At 34.9% G+C, this 17,690-nt stretch overlaps 2 protein-coding genes and 1 long non-coding RNA gene across 4 annotated transcripts; 2 read left to right on the plus strand and 1 right to left on the minus strand.

Annotated features, from left to right (window-relative positions):
* Positions 1-1,343: 1,343 nt before the first annotated feature.
* Positions 1,344-13,003, plus strand: LOC113688935 (syntaxin-132-like). 2 transcript variants are annotated; one of them, XM_072050888.1, is made up of 13 exons: positions 1,344-1,661; positions 2,284-2,394; positions 2,546-2,602; positions 5,169-5,217; positions 5,573-5,661; positions 5,752-5,825; positions 5,915-5,957; positions 6,065-6,125; positions 6,234-6,259; positions 6,332-6,409; positions 8,509-8,589; positions 8,711-8,776; positions 12,676-13,003. In XM_072050888.1, the coding sequence occupies exons 1-13, from the start codon at positions 1,644-1,646 to the stop codon at positions 12,835-12,837; spliced, it is 915 nt and encodes a 304-aa protein (XP_071906989.1). In that variant the 5' UTR covers positions 1,344-1,643; the 3' UTR covers positions 12,838-13,003. The 2 variants fall into 2 exon arrangements, with proteins under 2 accessions (XP_071906989.1, XP_027062563.1); XM_027206762.2 differs by lacking the exon at positions 12,676-13,003 and adding an exon at positions 8,878-9,303 and having other exon boundaries at positions 1,403-1,661.
* On the plus strand, positions 2,610-5,012 carry LOC140007738 (uncharacterized). Its single transcript, XR_011815123.1, has 2 exons — positions 2,610-3,317; positions 3,419-5,012. It is a non-coding gene; the product is annotated as an uncharacterized lncRNA (long non-coding RNA).
* A 613-nt stretch (positions 13,004-13,616) lies between the features above and the next one.
* LOC113690805 (isocitrate lyase) lies at positions 13,617-17,077 on the minus strand. Its single transcript, XM_027208879.2, has 3 exons — positions 16,918-17,077; positions 14,067-15,666; positions 13,617-13,946 (listed from the first exon to the last, which is right to left on the minus strand). Exons 1-3 carry the CDS (start codon positions 16,945-16,947, stop codon positions 13,849-13,851), a joined length of 1,728 nt encoding a protein of 575 aa, XP_027064680.2. The 5' UTR covers positions 16,948-17,077; the 3' UTR covers positions 13,617-13,848.
* Positions 17,078-17,690: the final 613 nt, after the last annotated feature.

The raw sequence follows: 17,690 nt of genomic DNA on the forward strand, positions 1-17,690 counted from the left end.
GGCTTGATCCCGCTAAAAACCAGAAAGAACAAAACTAAAAGGAAGCCATCTTGCATCTCAGCTTGGCTTGTTGACTAGGCAGCAAAATATACAATATGTCAACCTCATATGTGCTTTCTTTAGAATGTAACGCCAACAAAATATTATCGTTACTGACACCACATATAATCTCTGTATTTATTGTCTCTTGTATTTCTTCTTTTCTTGCCGGCCTGCCCAAAATGGCACCTAGTCACCTAGTATTTTGGGTTAATTTCATTTTAGTACTCATAACTAGCCTAAAAATTATTTTGATCCCTTAAATTGGGAGAGTTTCTTTTTTATCCTCCAAAGTTGCAAAACATCTCAATATGGTCACTCAAGTTGAAAAGGCTTCATTTGGTCCACAAAAAAGAAAAAAATCTCACTTTTATTCATCAAAGTGAAAAGATTTCAAATTTGTCTTTCAAACTAAGAGGTCCATTCCAAATTGGTCTTCTAAGCCTCTTTGCAAAAGAGAGGGGCAAAGCTACACCTTCCCAAATAGGAGAAAATATGCCCCAACTAATTCAAAAGAAACTACGTATTAGAACTATGAATTTTTTGAACACTATTATATATGCTCCCATTAATTGTAAGAAATACATACAAATATACTACTTTATACATACATATAGATATGTACATATATCTATACATATATGTGTAACAACTACTTATTATGTTCTATGAATGTTATTAATTTGTAAGTTATGTTTAGAAAACGAAGAAGAATTTGCTCTTTGCCCTACTCAAAGATGATTCTAGTTCTGCCACTAATTGAAAGTATTAAATATTTACTTGTTGTACAAGGGTTTATTAGCAAAAGGATAAACATAACCACAACTATTTTTATTTGTCTACAATAAGTTCTTTGCCATTAGATTTTTTATTTTAAGAATGGGATCTTTTTGCAGGTTACTTATGATTTTAACATAGAGAGATTTGGAGGTTCATTAAACAAAAAACTGGTATGCACTAATTTAATTCAACAAAAAAAAATGTACATGTTTAACTAAAGTCATTGAGGGAAGAGCACTTAGTAGAAAAATGAAACAACCTTACTTAGTTTTTGTTGTTATAGTTATTTAACTGTTAACAATAAAATGGAATTAAGGAGATCTTGATTTAGTGGTTAAGGTTGAAATTCTAGAATGTAATAGTTTTTGGGTTCTAAATACTTCTAATTCCACTCCCTCTCTTTCTAAATCTCTCCTCCTCCCATGTTATAAAAAAATTTTAAAAAACTGTTAATAAAATGGATTTGGTAGACGAAATTGGAACCTTTTTTAAGTTTGAAGGACCGGAATTTCAGTGTTAGGGACCATATTAAATATTCTGCTAATTTGGAAGACCAATTAAGAATGTTTTGCTACTATAGAAATCTAAATCACCAAATTTAGATTTTGGATCAATATGGAGGACCAAAATAAGATAACAACAGTTTTATTTCCTGCACTAAAAATTAAGATCACACTGCATATTCTTTTCACTAAGCACAGCTCACATCCATTGTTGTCTTCATTACATCATCTTTCTTCTTCTATTGATTCATCTTTTTCAAATCTTCACCTCGGCCCTCTTTCTTTCCGCTTCTGCTCAGTTGAATTCAAGGGCTCTACGTCATGAATGACCTTCTTAGTGTAAGTTGATTGTGATTTCTTGGCTAGAATTTGAATGTGTTGATTTTTTCCTATATCATAAAGATTGATCTTGAGTTACCATTCATTATCTTGATTGTTGATTTATTGATATCATGAGGAAGGATACTTAATTTAATGGTTTTTTTTTAAACCTCTTATCTTTCCAATTTATGATATCAACATATTAGGGAGAACCCATGTGGAAGAAAAGGTTTAATTTGTTTATTTGTGATTAGATTGCTGAGGGGTAGATGGAAAAGACATAATTTTTAATGTAAATTGTTTGTGCTGTTACTGATCTGGCAAGTTAAGTCAGATATGTGTTTTGTTTGGATCCCAACCCGCAAAAGTAGAGTCTGATAGATGTAGAGAACATTTTTTGGTGCTGAATGATAAGTGTTAACTGCAAAAGTGGTTAATAAACTTTCCTTGTTTGTGTAATAAAGATGAATGTGAAGGGAGAAGGTGAAAAGACTGAAACTTTATTGGTAGCTCATGTCAATCTGTTTGAGCTTGAGTTCTATATGGCTTTCGCAGATGAAGTGATGTATATGTATATAATTCCGTGGTGCACATAGGATGCAAAGAAATCACATTTTCCTCTTCTTCTGGCCTGTTTCAGGATTCGTTTGTTAGCGATGAGCAGCATCCAACCAGAGGACCGGACATTGAGATGGGCACTCGGCTTACAAGGAATAATTCAGACTTGGGAATGGAAGCTTTTAATAAACAGGCATGAAATTTAGGCCTATTTTTTTTTTTTTTTTTTTTTTTTTTTGTAGTAGTAGTAGTAGTTGTTCATAGTGGCTATTAAAACTGGGAGGTTTTCTGTCCCATTTGTGTTCTTTCAGTTTTGATGATTGGCCTTTTCATTCTTGTTCTAGATACAAGAGGTTGATAAACAGGTGGACAAACTCTCTGAGCTACTGAAGAAACTCAAGGTATGTGACTTTTCTCAGCAAGTAACTATTCTGCTAAACATTCAGTGTGTACAAGTAATTTTATTTGTTTAATCAAAGGGTTCTATCCTTTTTGTATTTGAGGTGAATTCGAAATTCCTTGGCATGAGACAATTTACTGAAATGATGTTGCTAAAAATTTCTGTTCTTTTACTAGGATCTGTCTTAGTTTTGGACTCTGATTTTAAATCTGTGGCATAACTATGTTTCCAGAATTGTGTGGTTCACAAATTGACATGCACATCTAAATCTTTGAAAACCGATTTTAGAATTGTTGATTTGACAAAGTAGAATTTTTTTTAAAAGATTTTTGGCAAAAATTAGGATTTTCCACCTTAAGAGTTTTGTCAGATTAGAGCCTGCAAGTCAAAGGTGCATAGATATCTGTGTTATTCCTAGTTTACAGAGGAAAATAGTGAAGTTCAAAATTTGCTGCAGGGGCAACTGCCCTTCTTAACCCCCAGGCTTTCCATCATTGGTTGTCTTAAGATAATACCAGATATGTGTTGATCTATCATCGTCTTAAAATTTCTTGCTTGGATGTGGATGAGCTTTGATACTTGGGTTGTCTTCTCCTCCCTTAAAACTTCCCTCTGTTGCCTTCCTTTCTTCCTCTGCTTATCTGTGAGGAGCTGAGGTATCAAGATTGAATATGCTTGGGAAAGGATATGTTCTTCTTTCAGGACTTTCAGGAGAGGTATCTTTTGGCCTACCATTCCATGTAGGACATATAAGTTGAAGATAAAAGTTGATTAAATTTTGTGAAACTTATAGTCATTTATGCAATTTGCTGCATAGAAACGAAGGCAATACAGCTGAAAATGCTAAGACTAACAATGCTGGCATTTGTAAGAGAGGATGGAAGAGAATTGAATGCTCTGACAAGGGAAGGTTCCAAGCTTTTATATGATTTTGAATATCAGGGTTTCACTGGAATTAGTGCTAATTTGAAGGACATTGAAGTGATAAAATAGAAAGCTTTTTGATATAAATGACTTGGGAGTCATGGTATTGTTCTAGAAAGTTGATTCAGCATGAAAGGATTAGTATAAAAAAAGAAAAAGGAACAATTAAGCAACAAGATGCGGTTCAATGCATGTTGTGTGTATTTTCCAACAATTAATTTCTTGCCATGCTCAATTTGATACTCCTGACTGCCAATGGGTCTTCTGTGTGAACACTAACTTTAAAGATCAAATTGGTCAAACTCACAGGGTATGACTGAGAAACATCAAATGTTTGAAAGAGCCTTTGGTATATAATGGCATAGATTTCTTGCTTAATACTACGGAAGGATGAACCTTCTACGGTCATATGAAGTCAGGTTAGAGTCATTTAGGGTCAAGAATGCTCATTTGAATTGCTATTTTTTTCACGGTGTTCCTATAAAAAGGTTGGCTATGTTATTTGAAGCATGGGTTGAGCGCATTGCTGTATTACCTTGTGGCGGGACTCAAAAGTTAATAGAGCAACATTCTCCTATAAGGAGGCATCTCATGAATGAGGAAAGGTATCTTATTGGAAGGGGAAATATATACTGGTACATTGAAGACTATAATGAAGAATTATAGAAGAATGTGAGTAATTATCATTTTCATCATCAAGTAAATGCTTGCCTTATGTGGGGCACAGAATGCTTGGGAAAGTTAATATCCATGAAAATGCATGAACATCTAGAGATGCATAATATATCTGTGCAAGAATATGTTTGTTTTAATGGTCGATAGTGGATTCCTTGTTTCCACAAGAGTGGAGTATCGTTCTGTATTTGCATTTATGTATATTTCCTGGAAAGTAAAGTTCGCAAGAAACTTAATATGTGCCCAACCTTGTGTACACAACAATAGATATGAGTAAATGTTTGTGTGTTTATACTTCTTGGCATTGTCCTGATTGTTGAATAATGTTCATTAGAGTTCTATTGTTGTAATTTTATGTTTTTTCAGTGGAAATGGTTGACTTTGTTATAGATTGATGTGCTTTTTATCTTGAAAATGAGGTGGTTTAAGTGACAGATGCAAAAATGGGTTTGTAATTGCATCATCTTTGTGCTCTGTCTAAGAACATAGAACACAAATTTAAGCCTCAGTGTAAAAGGAGAATATTGGTTTTTGGCTTCTGGTAGTTGTCTGCTCATTAACTATCTTCCTCTGGGTCCACGTACCCATTTCCCAGTCAAGATTTTGGAGCATCCTCATTGAGACGCATCTCCAATTTTCATGTTTGCTTTCGGGCTGAATGCTTTATATGCAGCATCCTGCATGTTAGTAGTTGAGCAGTAACTTACCTGGTCGTACTTTATTCAGCCATTGTAGAAATTCTGTACTTTATCAGTGTGTAGCCATTAATAACCATGAATTTTGAACTTCTAATTGTACACATTATAAGGAAAGGAATGACAAAAGTTAATGAAGGTGACCAACAGTTATATTATGTTTGAGCCTATATGCACGGGATCCACCTTTGCCTCTCAATGCTGGCATTACTGGTTCCGCTATGAAGACATGGAGTACAAGTTTTAGTTTATTAACTGTGCCTACATTTGCAGGAGGCTAATGAGGAATCAAAGTCAGTTACAAAGGCCTCGGCTATGAAAGGTGGAATAGTCTTTTCTCGTTTCCTTCTAATGATCACATATCTTTTAGATTCTGAGTGCTACAATACATTGACACTTTGAGGCATCTAGCTATCTGACGGGCATATGGCTTCATTATTCCAATCAAGCACAGCATATTGATACGACCACAATTTAGTAATACAAGCTATGATGAAAGAAATTGTCAAAAAGCTTAGTGCAGATTGAAGTAAATGAGAAACTGTGTGCTTGCCTCTTTTGTATCATTTGTTTGCAGTTTTTAGCTCTTTTTGAAAAAAAGTTGAATATAAAATGAATCCAATCAATCATCTGGTAGTAATTATTTTATTGTCCTCAAAATTTGTTTATTCTTCCAGCCATCAGGAAGCGTATGGAGAAAGATGTTGATGAAGTGGGGAAGATTGCACGTGGAGTAAAAGCAAAATTGGAAGCATTAAACAGAGACGTAATCATCTATTCATCTTATTTTGGATCTCCACCAGGTTTCAGCATGCATATTGTAACAGGACTGTGAACTCGTTTTTTGTCTCTCCAGAACCTGGCAAATCGACAGAAGCCTGGGTGTGGGAAGGGAACTGGTGTTGACAGATCAAGAACAAATATGACAAAGTTTGTTGTGCTTGCTTAATTCAATTGTCATATTCAAATGGTTTTGAGTTTTGTGCTAGAATGAATGTAAAATATTTTTCTGAATGCAGTGCCCTGACAAAGAAGTTTAAGGACTTAATGATAGAGTTTCAGGTAAAATTACAAGCTTATGTTATTGATTGATAATCTTTGTCTTTTTTTTACGACAATCCCTTATTCCCTGTATCTACTTTGGGACTCATAAAAGAACATTGTACCAGAATTTGAGACAAAGGATAGATGATGAATATCGTGAAGTTGTGGAGAGGAGGGTGATTACAGGTTTGAATAACTTTAACTTGCACAATTGGCATATCATATTAAGTGTCTTTTGTTTGGTTTGATTGGATTTCTCTTCACCATCTTGATATTATAGCTTCCTGATTGCAGTCACTGGTACCAGACCAGATGAGGAGGTAAGCCTAATACCTGTACTACATTTAAATTGGATAGTACTGGTGGCTTAACATCAATTTTGACTGCGTCAGACAATTAACCACCTGATAGAAACCGGGAGCAGTGAACAAATATTCCAGACGGCTATTCAAGGAATGGGACGAGGACAGGTACTCACGTTTGGGTTTTAGATACGACAAGCATTTGTTTCCTTCTGCAAATGTTGAAGTTGTGTAATCTAATGCTTGTGAAGCTAAAATTTTTGCTTATTTGATAATCTGTGTTTATCCCACCCCGTTCCCCTCTTTTAGATAATCTTCTTGGACTCCAGTTTGATCATCTCAAGCTTACTTGATTCCTGTTATGAAAATAAAATAAGCTAGAAAGAAGAAGATAAATAGGTTTTCTATGTGTTGGTTGCACGTTGTGACCTAGTGAGTTCATTTACTGGTGTCAGATGATCGGTATATCTCTCTATAGGACAACATTGTTAACTACAAACCATTATGGAGTGCCTTGAATGATGGTTCTATTCCTTCATTTGTCAACTCTTTGAACAGTTTTTGGAGGATATAAACTGTTCATTACGTCTTAACACTTCTGAGATGCTTTTACTATAGCCCAAGAAAAAGTTGTTTTGGTTTCTATGTGTCTGGATGCTGCTGACTATTTCTTTAATGGTCTGGGTTTTTTGAAGTCATGGGCCCTGTACCTTAGCTTAAATTTAAGATCAAAAGCATGCTAGAGTATTCAAATTCGTTTGGGCCTGTATTTGTGCTTCTATATACCAATGTGCCCTCTTGTTCTAATCATTCTTATGCAACTTTTTGATTCCATTTCTGAATTAATGAACACTGCCACCTCGTTAAGCTCTGTAGGTAAGAGGCACTTTGTTTTCTAGCCGTACCTTGGCTAAACCAAATCCTGATCATCCAAGACATTTCTCAGCTTTAACTTGTTCTAGAGATTCTGCAAACTTAGTTCCATGTTTTTACCGCTTTAAAGGGAGGGAACAAGGAGGAGTTCAAACCTCTCTCAGTTTGATCAAATTGATAAATAGGAAATGGGGCTTCAATTTGTTTAACAGAGTGCAGATGAGCTTGTGTTATTTAACAACTGGAATTCCAGACTTGAGTGTTATAAACACTTTGAGGAGAGAGAGGCGTATGAAGTTATGTGTAGTATTAGGGTAATAAGTGATCATGCACTTGGTTTTTTATGAACTTTTGAACCTTAGAACAAAGTTATTCTGGTAGGGAGCTTGCATACAAAGGAACCTCATTGGGTTGTGCCTGTCTCTTGCCCACATTTGCAAATGGTTGAAAATTCGGGGTACTCTAAATAATAACTGACACCAAATGTGTGAAATTGTAATATTACCTTCGACACACAGCAAATTGCCCAGATATACTCTACCATATGAACTAAGAAGTATGGATTTCAATACATGGAACCATCTCCAATGTTGTCTGCCAGTGAAATCATAACATATTGCACTTTCTAGAACCCACAGTGACACAAATCTTGTTTGGACTTCCCCTGGATAAACTCGTAGCTGTGACTCTTTTCATTCTTTTATATTCCATGGTTAACATATTACATATCACGCAAATGGGTTTAACTCAAATTTTCATGGTCTTTATGGAGTATCAATGTCTTGATTTCAGAATACATAGTAAAAGTATGTGAGCATCGAAATAAACCAAAAAAAGGTAGCCTTCTAATGATATGATTATAGAGTTTTCTCACAGCTAAATCACTCCCTTTGTCTTGGAGATATTGATGAGTAAAATTTTAGTAAAAGTTTGGCAAAGATTCTGGTGAAGCTGAAACAGTTTTTCTTGTCTTTTTCCTTTCCTGAGCTTCTTAGTTTGGCCATCTCTGAACTTGTATAATTTTTCTCTACTGATTATAAGATGTGGAAGAAATCTTGGGACAAAGTCACGGTCATGTTCTCTGATTCTGATAGCGAAGTGGTCCTTCTAATTCATACTTCAATTTTTTGAGGCCTGTATTACCAATTCTGATTCTTAATCTTGCCCAATGTATAGTTGGATGAGTTCCGGATCTTGCCTCTATATATCTCTACACTAAGTTTTGATCATATGCTTGTTATTTTCGAATAAGAGCCTTCATGAGTTTTTCCTTTTCTCAAAATTTTTTTTTGTTCTTCACTTGGAAACTTAAAACTCACATTTTGTTTGTTTGTTCCTTCTCGTTTCTGATGTTGTATGCTTTGTATTTTGGACCTGATAAAGACTCGTTGCAGGTGCTAAACACCTTAGAAGAAATTCAGGAGAGACATGATGCTGTCAAAGAAATTGAGAGAAAGCTTCTTGACCTGCATCAGGTTGTTATCTTTAATTCCATAAAGCACTAGAGAGCCTTCTTTTTCTCATAGCCTTTTGTTTGCCCTGCGAGATCTGAACCTTTAAAATCCACTTGTTTGACATGACTGTATTCTGCATCAGATTTATCTTGATATGGCTGTCCTAGTTGAAGCTCAAGGAGACATGCTGGATAACATCGAAACTCAGGTTTCATTTCGATCTTCCATCATTTTTATAGATCTAAACATATCAAGCTACAAAATTCGACGCGAATTGCATTATGCGGTGTTAACGGGGATCTTGTTCAGGTGTCAACTGCAGTCGATCATGTCCAAAGTGGGACAACTGCACTTCAGAATGCAAAGAAACTTCAGAAGAAGTCTCGAAAATGGATGTGCATTGCCATTATTATTCTCTTAATAATAGTAGCTATTATAGTTGTTGGGGTAATTAAGCCCTGGAAGAGCAAGGGTGCTTGAGTTTGAGTTTTTTTTTTTTTTTTTTGTGCATTCAAGTTGCCTCCATATAGATGTCTGTAATTTTAGTTGTCAGAAAAGCCTCTCACTTCCGGCCATTCTTGTGTGTTTGTGCAGTTTTTCTCCTGCATTATCTGACCTTTTTTTTCTTCTTTTTTCTTGTTCTTTATAGTTTCATAACTTGTGTAATATATTTGATTTCTTGATGATGCTGATTTGGTTTGCCAATTTGTATGTGAGTTGCACAGTTCATCCTTCTATCATGAAAAAGTAAGTGGCATTCATTTGTGACTTGATTCTTTGAACGTGTCTTGGCTTCTTTAATTTCACAAAATAACAAACAAAGGATAAAAGCAAGAAAGATTTTCTCTTGTGTATTTTTTTTTTTTTTTTTTTTTTTGTAAAAAAGGGGAGTAGATAATTTAATTTTCTTGATATGTTTAAGAAAATTGTTCACATATGGTTTCAAGTATGAGCAGACACCAACTGTGTGGTCAAAGTGTGTTCTAACTTCTACATCACCAAGCAAAGACTAAAGAGGTACCTAGTTTCAACCCTTTGACCTCTACCCCAAATATTTACCTATATTATACGAAAACTTGTAATATACTTTAAAACATTTTTTAAAGTTTTTGCCTGATATTTTACTGTCTTTTTGTAAATACTTCATTTAATTGTAACTTGAATCATGAAGGATTCAGACTTCAACTTTTGGATCCTACTGACACTCCATAAAGAAGATGGAATGCTAAAAATTTGTTTGGATTGTGATTTTTCGTACAAAAATTTTTACATTTTTCGTAAATATATTTTTTTATTATTTTTTTATTTCACATATATTAAATCGTTATAGTATATTTTTTTACAAAAACTCTTAAAAATAGCAATAAGTACTAATTTATGCAAGCATTTGCCTTCTATCAGTTTTCCATCATCAAGTGCCAAGCATAACCTAACAGCGGAGAAGACTTTAAGTGCTCTCTCCTAAGTCGATCCAGTGATTTTTCCACTAGTAGCTTTCAACAATATTAAGTCTCTCGTAAGTCGACCTAGTGGTTTTTTCACTAGTAGCTTTCAACAATATTAAGTCCGTAATATATCACCTTTACTTTTCAGGTATTTAATCCTTGAGGATGTCCATTTCAGCTATTTTTACTGTCTTTTGGAGGATTTCTTTGGGCCAAATCAAAATTTCTTGGGTCAGTGGAAATGGCCAGGTTTTCTTTTGAATTTCAATGTGTATACACAGAAATTAAGTCTTTCTTTTTGAAGGAAATGACAATGTTCCAATCCAATTTGTTCAACACTTCAATTTTTTTTTCTTTTGTATTAGTAATAAGAAAAAAAATAAGAATTTCCTTGTAGGTTTTGCTTAGTCCAGTTACTGTACAAATGATCTAGCCTAATGATTATGGACTCTTTTCATTAGGTTCAATTTTTGGACGAGATCAAGGGTACATCTTTGCAATTTGCATCTGTTAATCATCTACAGTACTTAATGTTTTACCTACTTAATTCAAAATGAGTTGAATCTTGCTCAGCATTATGGTCCAATTTGACCTAATCAATTATAATAAGTAAGCAATTACTTCTTTAATTCTTTTTATTGAGAAGGAGACATTTTCTGGCTCACATTTAAGGTACGGATTTATCCTGTTCTTTAGAAAAGACCCTTGTTTTGTCCACCTTCTGATTCCCTTTATCACCAAATTTTCTTGATTTATTTCTTACATCCACATTTGGTTCATTTTTATGCAGATAAAAAAGAAGTTGTTTCTATGAGCACCCTTGGAGATGAGACTTTTAAATATTCTTATTTTTTTTTTAAAACGCTCACAGGGAAATATAATTCTTGCAAAACCTCAAAAAATAATTTAGAAGTTACTTTTTTCATTTTATTTTTTTTCAAGTTGCTCTGAAAAAAAAAAATAAACCCAAATAGAATTAGCAAATCATAGTTCTAAACATAAAATCCAATTTGTAAGTAATGCTGATCAATGGTTATACCATATCTTGCATCAATATACTTACATTTTCTCATTTTCTTTTATAATAAATGAAAGTACTATGGATATTTCAAGTGTGACAAGGGTAGATGAATGTAGGTTCACTTCAGAGCACAAATTAGGCTTTTGTACTGCATAAATTATTCTTGTAAATAAATTTTGGACCAAAACTTTAACTTAAATTTCATTTTTTTTAAATGTGATTTTCTACTTTGCTCTTTTGATTTAGACAGAGGTTATTTCGTTTGATTAAAAGAAAATCATATTCCAATGCTATTTCTTAACCTTCTCTTATAAACCTCAAAACATCTATCATTGGGTCCTGTTTCTGGCTCTATAGGTCAAGAATATGCATTATTTTGGGTGTAAACCAACCCAAGAAAAGATACTATATTAATTGTCATAATATATATGTACCTGTTTATCTATATAAATCTTGAAGGTGTATATGGATTTGTGTTTTAACATGAATTTCTTCATTTTTCTAGGGACTAAATGCTTGCATTTTCTTGTGGTTCTTGAAATATTCTGCCCTCTCACATGGCCACTCCTTAAATTTAGCCATGCAAAATTCTAGTTTTTTTTTTTTATCCAATTCTTAGTGTGTGTCTGTGTTTTTATTGCTTTTAATTTTCTTTTTCATTTTTTTGAGGACCATTGCAGCATTTCTCTATCTAAGACTCCTTTGTTTTGCATATGTAAGGCTTCTTTTTTTATTAATTTGTCCATAAAAGTGAGGAGGATGACAGGTGCACTATATACCATACTTATTTAGGTTATTAAATTGGTAGGTTGTAGCCAATTTCAAATTGAATTGGCCCATCAATAGTTGTTTTTTATTTTTTTTTTATTTTTTTTTATGAAAGACCCAAAAATAGTGGCTACACTACAAAATTGTCAAAATTTGTCCAACCAGGAATTCATCAATGAACACCACTATAGTGGTCATCATCTACATTTTATACAGTCAATCATTATTTGTATTTTCTTTACTTTTTTCAATATATATATATATATATATATATGCATATATACATATTATGTTGGTAAGCTATATATATATAAACTTATATAGCTTTAGCTAGATAAGAATACACAAATCAAGGGGTAAAATTCTTGAAAAAAATACATAACACCTCTTAACTAGTAACTGCCTACACCTTTTGCCAACTTTGTTATACTATAATTTATGAACTTTCAATTAATCTTTTGTACTCATCATCCTGTAATACCATTTTACAAGAGAATTATTATTTTTTTGCAACATTATGCGGAAATCATTCAATAATGCATCTTATCTTATGTAGTCTGCTATTTATGATTTATTATTTCTGTCAGAGTTTGCCAGGAGCTGCATGATACTAATTTACTCATCTAATTACATTTTTTAGGAACATAAAGAAACTAATAGCTAGGTTAGAACAAATATACTAGAAAAACAATTCTCATGTTGCTTTTCTGAGAATTTCTGTAGATTGAGATGGTCTTCAGCCACCCTGTACAATTCATTCTTTTTTTGCAGTATTAGCAATTGGTCCAAGAAAAAATTGCATCCACTTTCTGCACTAATTGTTGGATGATTGATGTTTTAGGCTCATTGGTACGTTCTATGGTATCTTTGCAGGTTAGAAATGCAGTGGACCATGTGCACATGGGAACAGATGCTCTTCAAACTGCTAAGAATTTGCAGAAGAAATCAAGAAAATGCATGATGATTGCCATGATTTTGTTTCTGGTTATTGCAGCAATAATCGTATTATCCATCCTGAAACCTTGGAAGAAATGACAGCAGATCAAACAATTAATGGTAACTCTAGTGCTAAATTTGTTGTCCAGTTCTCTTGTTACACATACCACTTTCTCACATGTATGGTATCCAGATTGTTTTGAATTCTTCATCTTCCCAATAATCCCAAGATGCCTGTAAAATTATTATCAGATACAGCCTCCAATGAATGAATATAACACAAGAATTTTTTCGTTCCAGTGCTCTCAGAACCCCTAAGCGTTTGTTTCTTCCTCAAAAGAACAAATTCGTGGTAACATGCACTTCTTCTTTTCCAGCTGAGTTCTCACATCAATTTTTCCCCTATTACTCAGATGATCTGACTTAGATCAGACAAGTCTAAATTGTTTGGTTATTGTGGAGAATATGACAAAATCATAGTCTACCTCATTCTGCTAATTCTGGACACTCCTTGCATGATCTGGAGTTAACTAGTTTGGTTTGCTTTAAAAAGCAAAAAAAAAAAAAAAAAAAAAAGGCGATGTATGAAACTTTAGAGGTAGCTTCTTGAACCATTTGGCATTTCTCTTATTGTTTGAGGACAAAGATTTGAGCTGCTTCTAAAGCTTATTTATGTGATAAAAACTAAAAGGGTACTGGGATCTATTTTATGTATTGCAAAGGAAACTTTGAGTATCTGTATCTATAATGCTTTTTGGCATTATCTGAATAGTGGGTACAAATACAATCTGTGGCAAGTATTCTAGGAGAATCATCCATCAAAGTACATTTGATCTTTTTCAAAGTCATGATGTGGTTGCTGAGCACTGATTGCAGGATGAGCTTGACAAGTTGTAACATATATATTCCAATCAAATGGATTCAAGTCTCAAACAGATGCACTTAAAGCATGAGACTATCCAACAATATTTGGACCCAAAAAAGTTGGCCATGATAATCCAATCACCTATGAAATTATTGAAAGCATAAAAACACATAGTATTGTGCACAGTTCAAGAAATGGAAACACATAATTGTCAAGCTTTCCCATCATTATACTCGGAAATTCTCTCACAATCTTGACTTTGCAATGACAACGCTAGCAGCATCACCAATGTCTGCTGCTCCTGGCCTAGTCCAAGTATCTTTGAACTGCTCTTCTGTCACTCCTGTATAATTAATGAATCTGTTAGTCTCTTTTCTGCTCCTACGATATGAAATTAAGACATGAATGTAATTTACTGATAATAGTGAAGAAACAAAATTAGAAAGGGGAGGATGTGATTAGCCTTTGCCCATAGCAGCAGTGGAAGTGATGCCTCCCTGGACAGTCCTCAGGACTCTGTCATAGTAATTTGCTCCAGACCATTTCTGATGAGCTAGTGTATCAACCTCATGGTTCCTTTCCTCTCTTTGAATTTTCTCCACATATGCAAGCATTCCTCTTCTTGCAAAATCCTTCGCAAATGTGTCAACAATAAGAGCATCAGCATGGAAACCGGCCACGGTAATGAACTGCCAACAATAGCCCAATTTGGCAATTCTGGGAATGAAATCTCTCATCTGCTCATCAGTCATTCCTGATGCATCCCAGTTGAAGGAAGGTGAGAGATTGTAAGCCAACATGATCTCAGGGCACCTGGACCTCACTCCTTCAGCAAATTTTGTGCATTCAACCAAATCAGGGCCAGCAGTCTCCATCCAAATTAGATCAGCGTATGAAGCAAAAGCCCAGCCACGAACAATAGCAGCCGTCACAGATCCCTTAAATCTGTAGAAACCCTCTCTGGTTCTAGGCAGGTCCCAATCCCAGAAAATATTAAGTCCCATTCTTTCAGCAATCAGTCTTCCTTCCTCGTTTGACAAGCATTTCTCGAAACTTGAATGATACATCCACTCGTCCAACCTCCTCTGCTTCTCAGCTTCACTGATATTCATCCTCTTGATTCCATCAACTACACAATCAGAAAATGTTTTCAATCGTGCCATTGATAGCCAGTTATCCTCAATAGCTTGAAGCTCTGGTCCTGTTTTACCAGCAGCCATTGCTTCACCTAGGATAGTAGCTAAACTCTTCCCCTTGAGTTGTGGATTAGTAACACCCAAGATGAACTGATGATCTCTAGTATCAACATTGGTTTGGATTAATGTTGCAGCTTCCGCATCGGTACGAGCAACTAAAACTGTCTCTGTACCCATGATATCAAATTGTAGCCTGGCAGCAACCAGCCTATTAACGTGTTCACTCACTGCAACAAGAACTTTGCCAGCCATGTGACCGCATTTTTTGGTAACGGAGGACTGATCCTCAATATGGACTCCAGCAGCTCCACGTTCCACAAAAAGCTTGCAAAGCTTGACAGTTGCAGTTGCACCACCAAATCCAGTATCGCCATCAGCAATGATGGGCTTCAAGTAATCAATATATGGAGTTCTAGCCCTCTCTTCACGGCTCATGCCCATTCTGGCCTCCCTTTGTTTCCTGTCATGGTATTGTTGAGCAAAAAAAAGGTGCTCAACCTTGTTAGGAACGGTATCATAGGGATAATCAGCAAGGTCAGGTCCTGGTTCATTTGAGCTAGTGTGGGTGGATGAGCATTGCCAGCCAGAGACATAGATGGAGTCCAGATGCTTGGCCATCATGGTGACTTGAACAGGATCAAGAGCACCAAAGGTTCTTGATGCTGTGCCATTGGCCTGGTGAGTTTTGAGAGTCCTCCAGAGCTTCTTGGCCATCTCATTTGATCCATAGTTTTGCCTAAGGTTGCCGCGCAGCGCGACGACATCCCTTGCTGAATATGGTCTTTTCGTGAGCTTGAATCTCTCAGAGTTCCACCAGGCTTGCACCTCTGCCACTTCTGATTCAAATCGCCCCTCTTCTTCCATAATCTTCAAATACAATTTGGATAAAGTAAGGTAGAGATCCATTAGATACGGTCAATTTTCCTCAATATAAATCAACACTAGTAAAGATCAAGTCATTGCAAAAATATTGAATCCCTTGCAACTTCCTAAAATGTCAAATACATTCGCCTAGACTTTCTAAGAGGAATGAAACCTCATTTTAGGTCTTAAATTTTTCTTAGATGAAAGGCAGAAAAATATTTCCAAGTCATTATTCTTCCTAGATGCAGTCGCTTGCAGGCTATCATCTTTAGAAAACACCAGATATAATTATCATGAAATTGATTATAAAAAGACTAATGCTCTGATTCTAAATTTTGAGTTTCCAGCACTGCTAGAGAATTGTTAAATCGGATTGAAACTAGAACTCAGAGGAAGCATAATTGAATTAAGGATGCAATAGATCATGCACGATTCACAGGCATGACAATTAAGTTACTGGGACAAGACCAGTTCAGGCTAGTTGGAAAATAATTTCTTGATTCCACTTTTAATTGTCACTGTCACACAAGAGTTATAGTTTAAATATTCCAATAATCTTAGAGACAAACGGTCCAAGATCAACAACATCAAGTAATATGAAAGCAAAAGAAAACCAAAAGGGATTCAATATTAACCTCCAAAACTTAATAAACATGAGTTATGATGATGAAGGCGTGAATACACCTGCATCTAACCTAGGGAAATTGCATGTCCATACCAAGAAACCAGATATAGACAGAATAATAATAAGCATTGCAACTGAAATTGCTTTAGCTTACAGCCTCTTCTACATGTTTTCCAATCAGATCAAATATCTAAAGGTAACAATCAACAAACTATCTATACATTTTTCTTCCTGTCCAAAACTAACTTAGCAAGACAGCATGTTTCTATAGATAATATTCTTGATTAAGCTATGATAAACATGAGCTATAGAATCCCAAATAACATGTCGAGAGACTAAGATATCAGGTTAGAAGACCTGAAGAGAGCTCAAAATGCAGTTTCTAAAGGTCTTTTTACAAAACCTTCCTAAAGAATAATATCAAAGAAGCCTATCTCACGATTATATGCACAGATAAAGATGCACTGTGGCCAAATATTTCTATATTGGACACCCTCACAAGCTGAAAGCTGAGCTCAAGAAAAGCTCAGACGGATACACGCCTGATCATGAAATGGAAAAAGCTGAAAAGGGATGAAACTTTAGACCAAGAAATGATTGAAAAGGAAAAGCCTTGTTGCATATCTTACCATTGATGGAACCGAGAAAGATGAAGCCATGGCTAGAAATCTATATTTTTTTTAGCAAAGTGTTAGATAGCTATGCAAATGTTATTGCTAATGTGTTGAAATGGTTCAACCAAAGCTCCAATTTATACTGCGTGGGAGGACTATTACACTTGTTCTATCAAGTGTAAAAAATTTAAAAAAAAATTTTAAAAAAAATATAAAAAAGCCTCCCAATAAAGATAAGGGAAATGCAGAATCCAAGAAAATTCCACCTCATTCAATCTTTTATAGTTATCTATTTATTGCCAAGAAGATGTAGATAAAATAAAGTGTTTGCTTATTAGAGCTGCAATTGTAGCAGGCAGCTGGGCGGTTCTGCAACCATTACACACTTTTACCCCTATGGTTAGTCTTTTTGTCCTGTTCCTTCGTGCATGACCTCACTCACCGTTCATGCTCCTAGCGGCCTATGTATGTTTCCTTGTTCGAGTTTAATGCATTCGGAATTATGTAAGCAATACAAATATTAACTTCCTTTAATCATAAATAGGGATGGCAATGCGGGCACCGGCTCCGCAGGGGAGTAATGGGGCAGGGGTGGGAACGGGGGAATTTTTTTTCCCCATTTTAAATGGGACAGGGCCTGTCCCCCACTTCAATTTGTTAATATAAATAAATGTAATATATTATATAATCTAATAACAATAAATTATTAGTGAGATTGCATTAGTTTGTTAGCTATGAAGAAGAACATGATTTTATCATTAGGTTTGATTCAGAAGTGTTCCATTCAT

This window comes from Coffea arabica, chromosome 5c, assembly GCF_036785885.1.
Source record: "Coffea arabica cultivar ET-39 chromosome 5c, Coffea Arabica ET-39 HiFi, whole genome shotgun sequence".
NCBI classification, from domain to species: Eukaryota; Viridiplantae; Streptophyta; class Magnoliopsida; order Gentianales; family Rubiaceae; genus Coffea; species Coffea arabica.

Excerpts from the sequence above, each read along its gene's own strand:
- LOC113688935 (XM_027206762.2), top strand. Across the intron at positions 2,603-5,168 it reads AGCTACTGAAGAAACTCAAG|GAGGCTAATGAGGAATCAAA; the intron begins GTATGTGACTTT and ends CTACATTTGCAG. Across the intron at positions 6,410-8,508 it reads AAGGAATGGGACGAGGACAG|GTGCTAAACACCTTAGAAGA; the intron begins GTACTCACGTTT and ends GACTCGTTGCAG.
- LOC113690805 (XM_027208879.2), bottom strand. The coding sequence starts at position 16,947 with ATGGCTTCATCTTTCTCGGTTCCATCAATG. Across the intron at positions 15,667-16,917 it reads CTTTCTCGGTTCCATCAATG|ATTATGGAAGAAGAGGGGCG; the intron begins GTAAGATATGCA and ends TTGTATTTGAAG. Across the intron at positions 13,947-14,066 it reads CACTGCTGCTATGGGCAAAG|GAGTGACAGAAGAGCAGTTC; the intron begins GCTAATCACATC and ends TTAATTATACAG.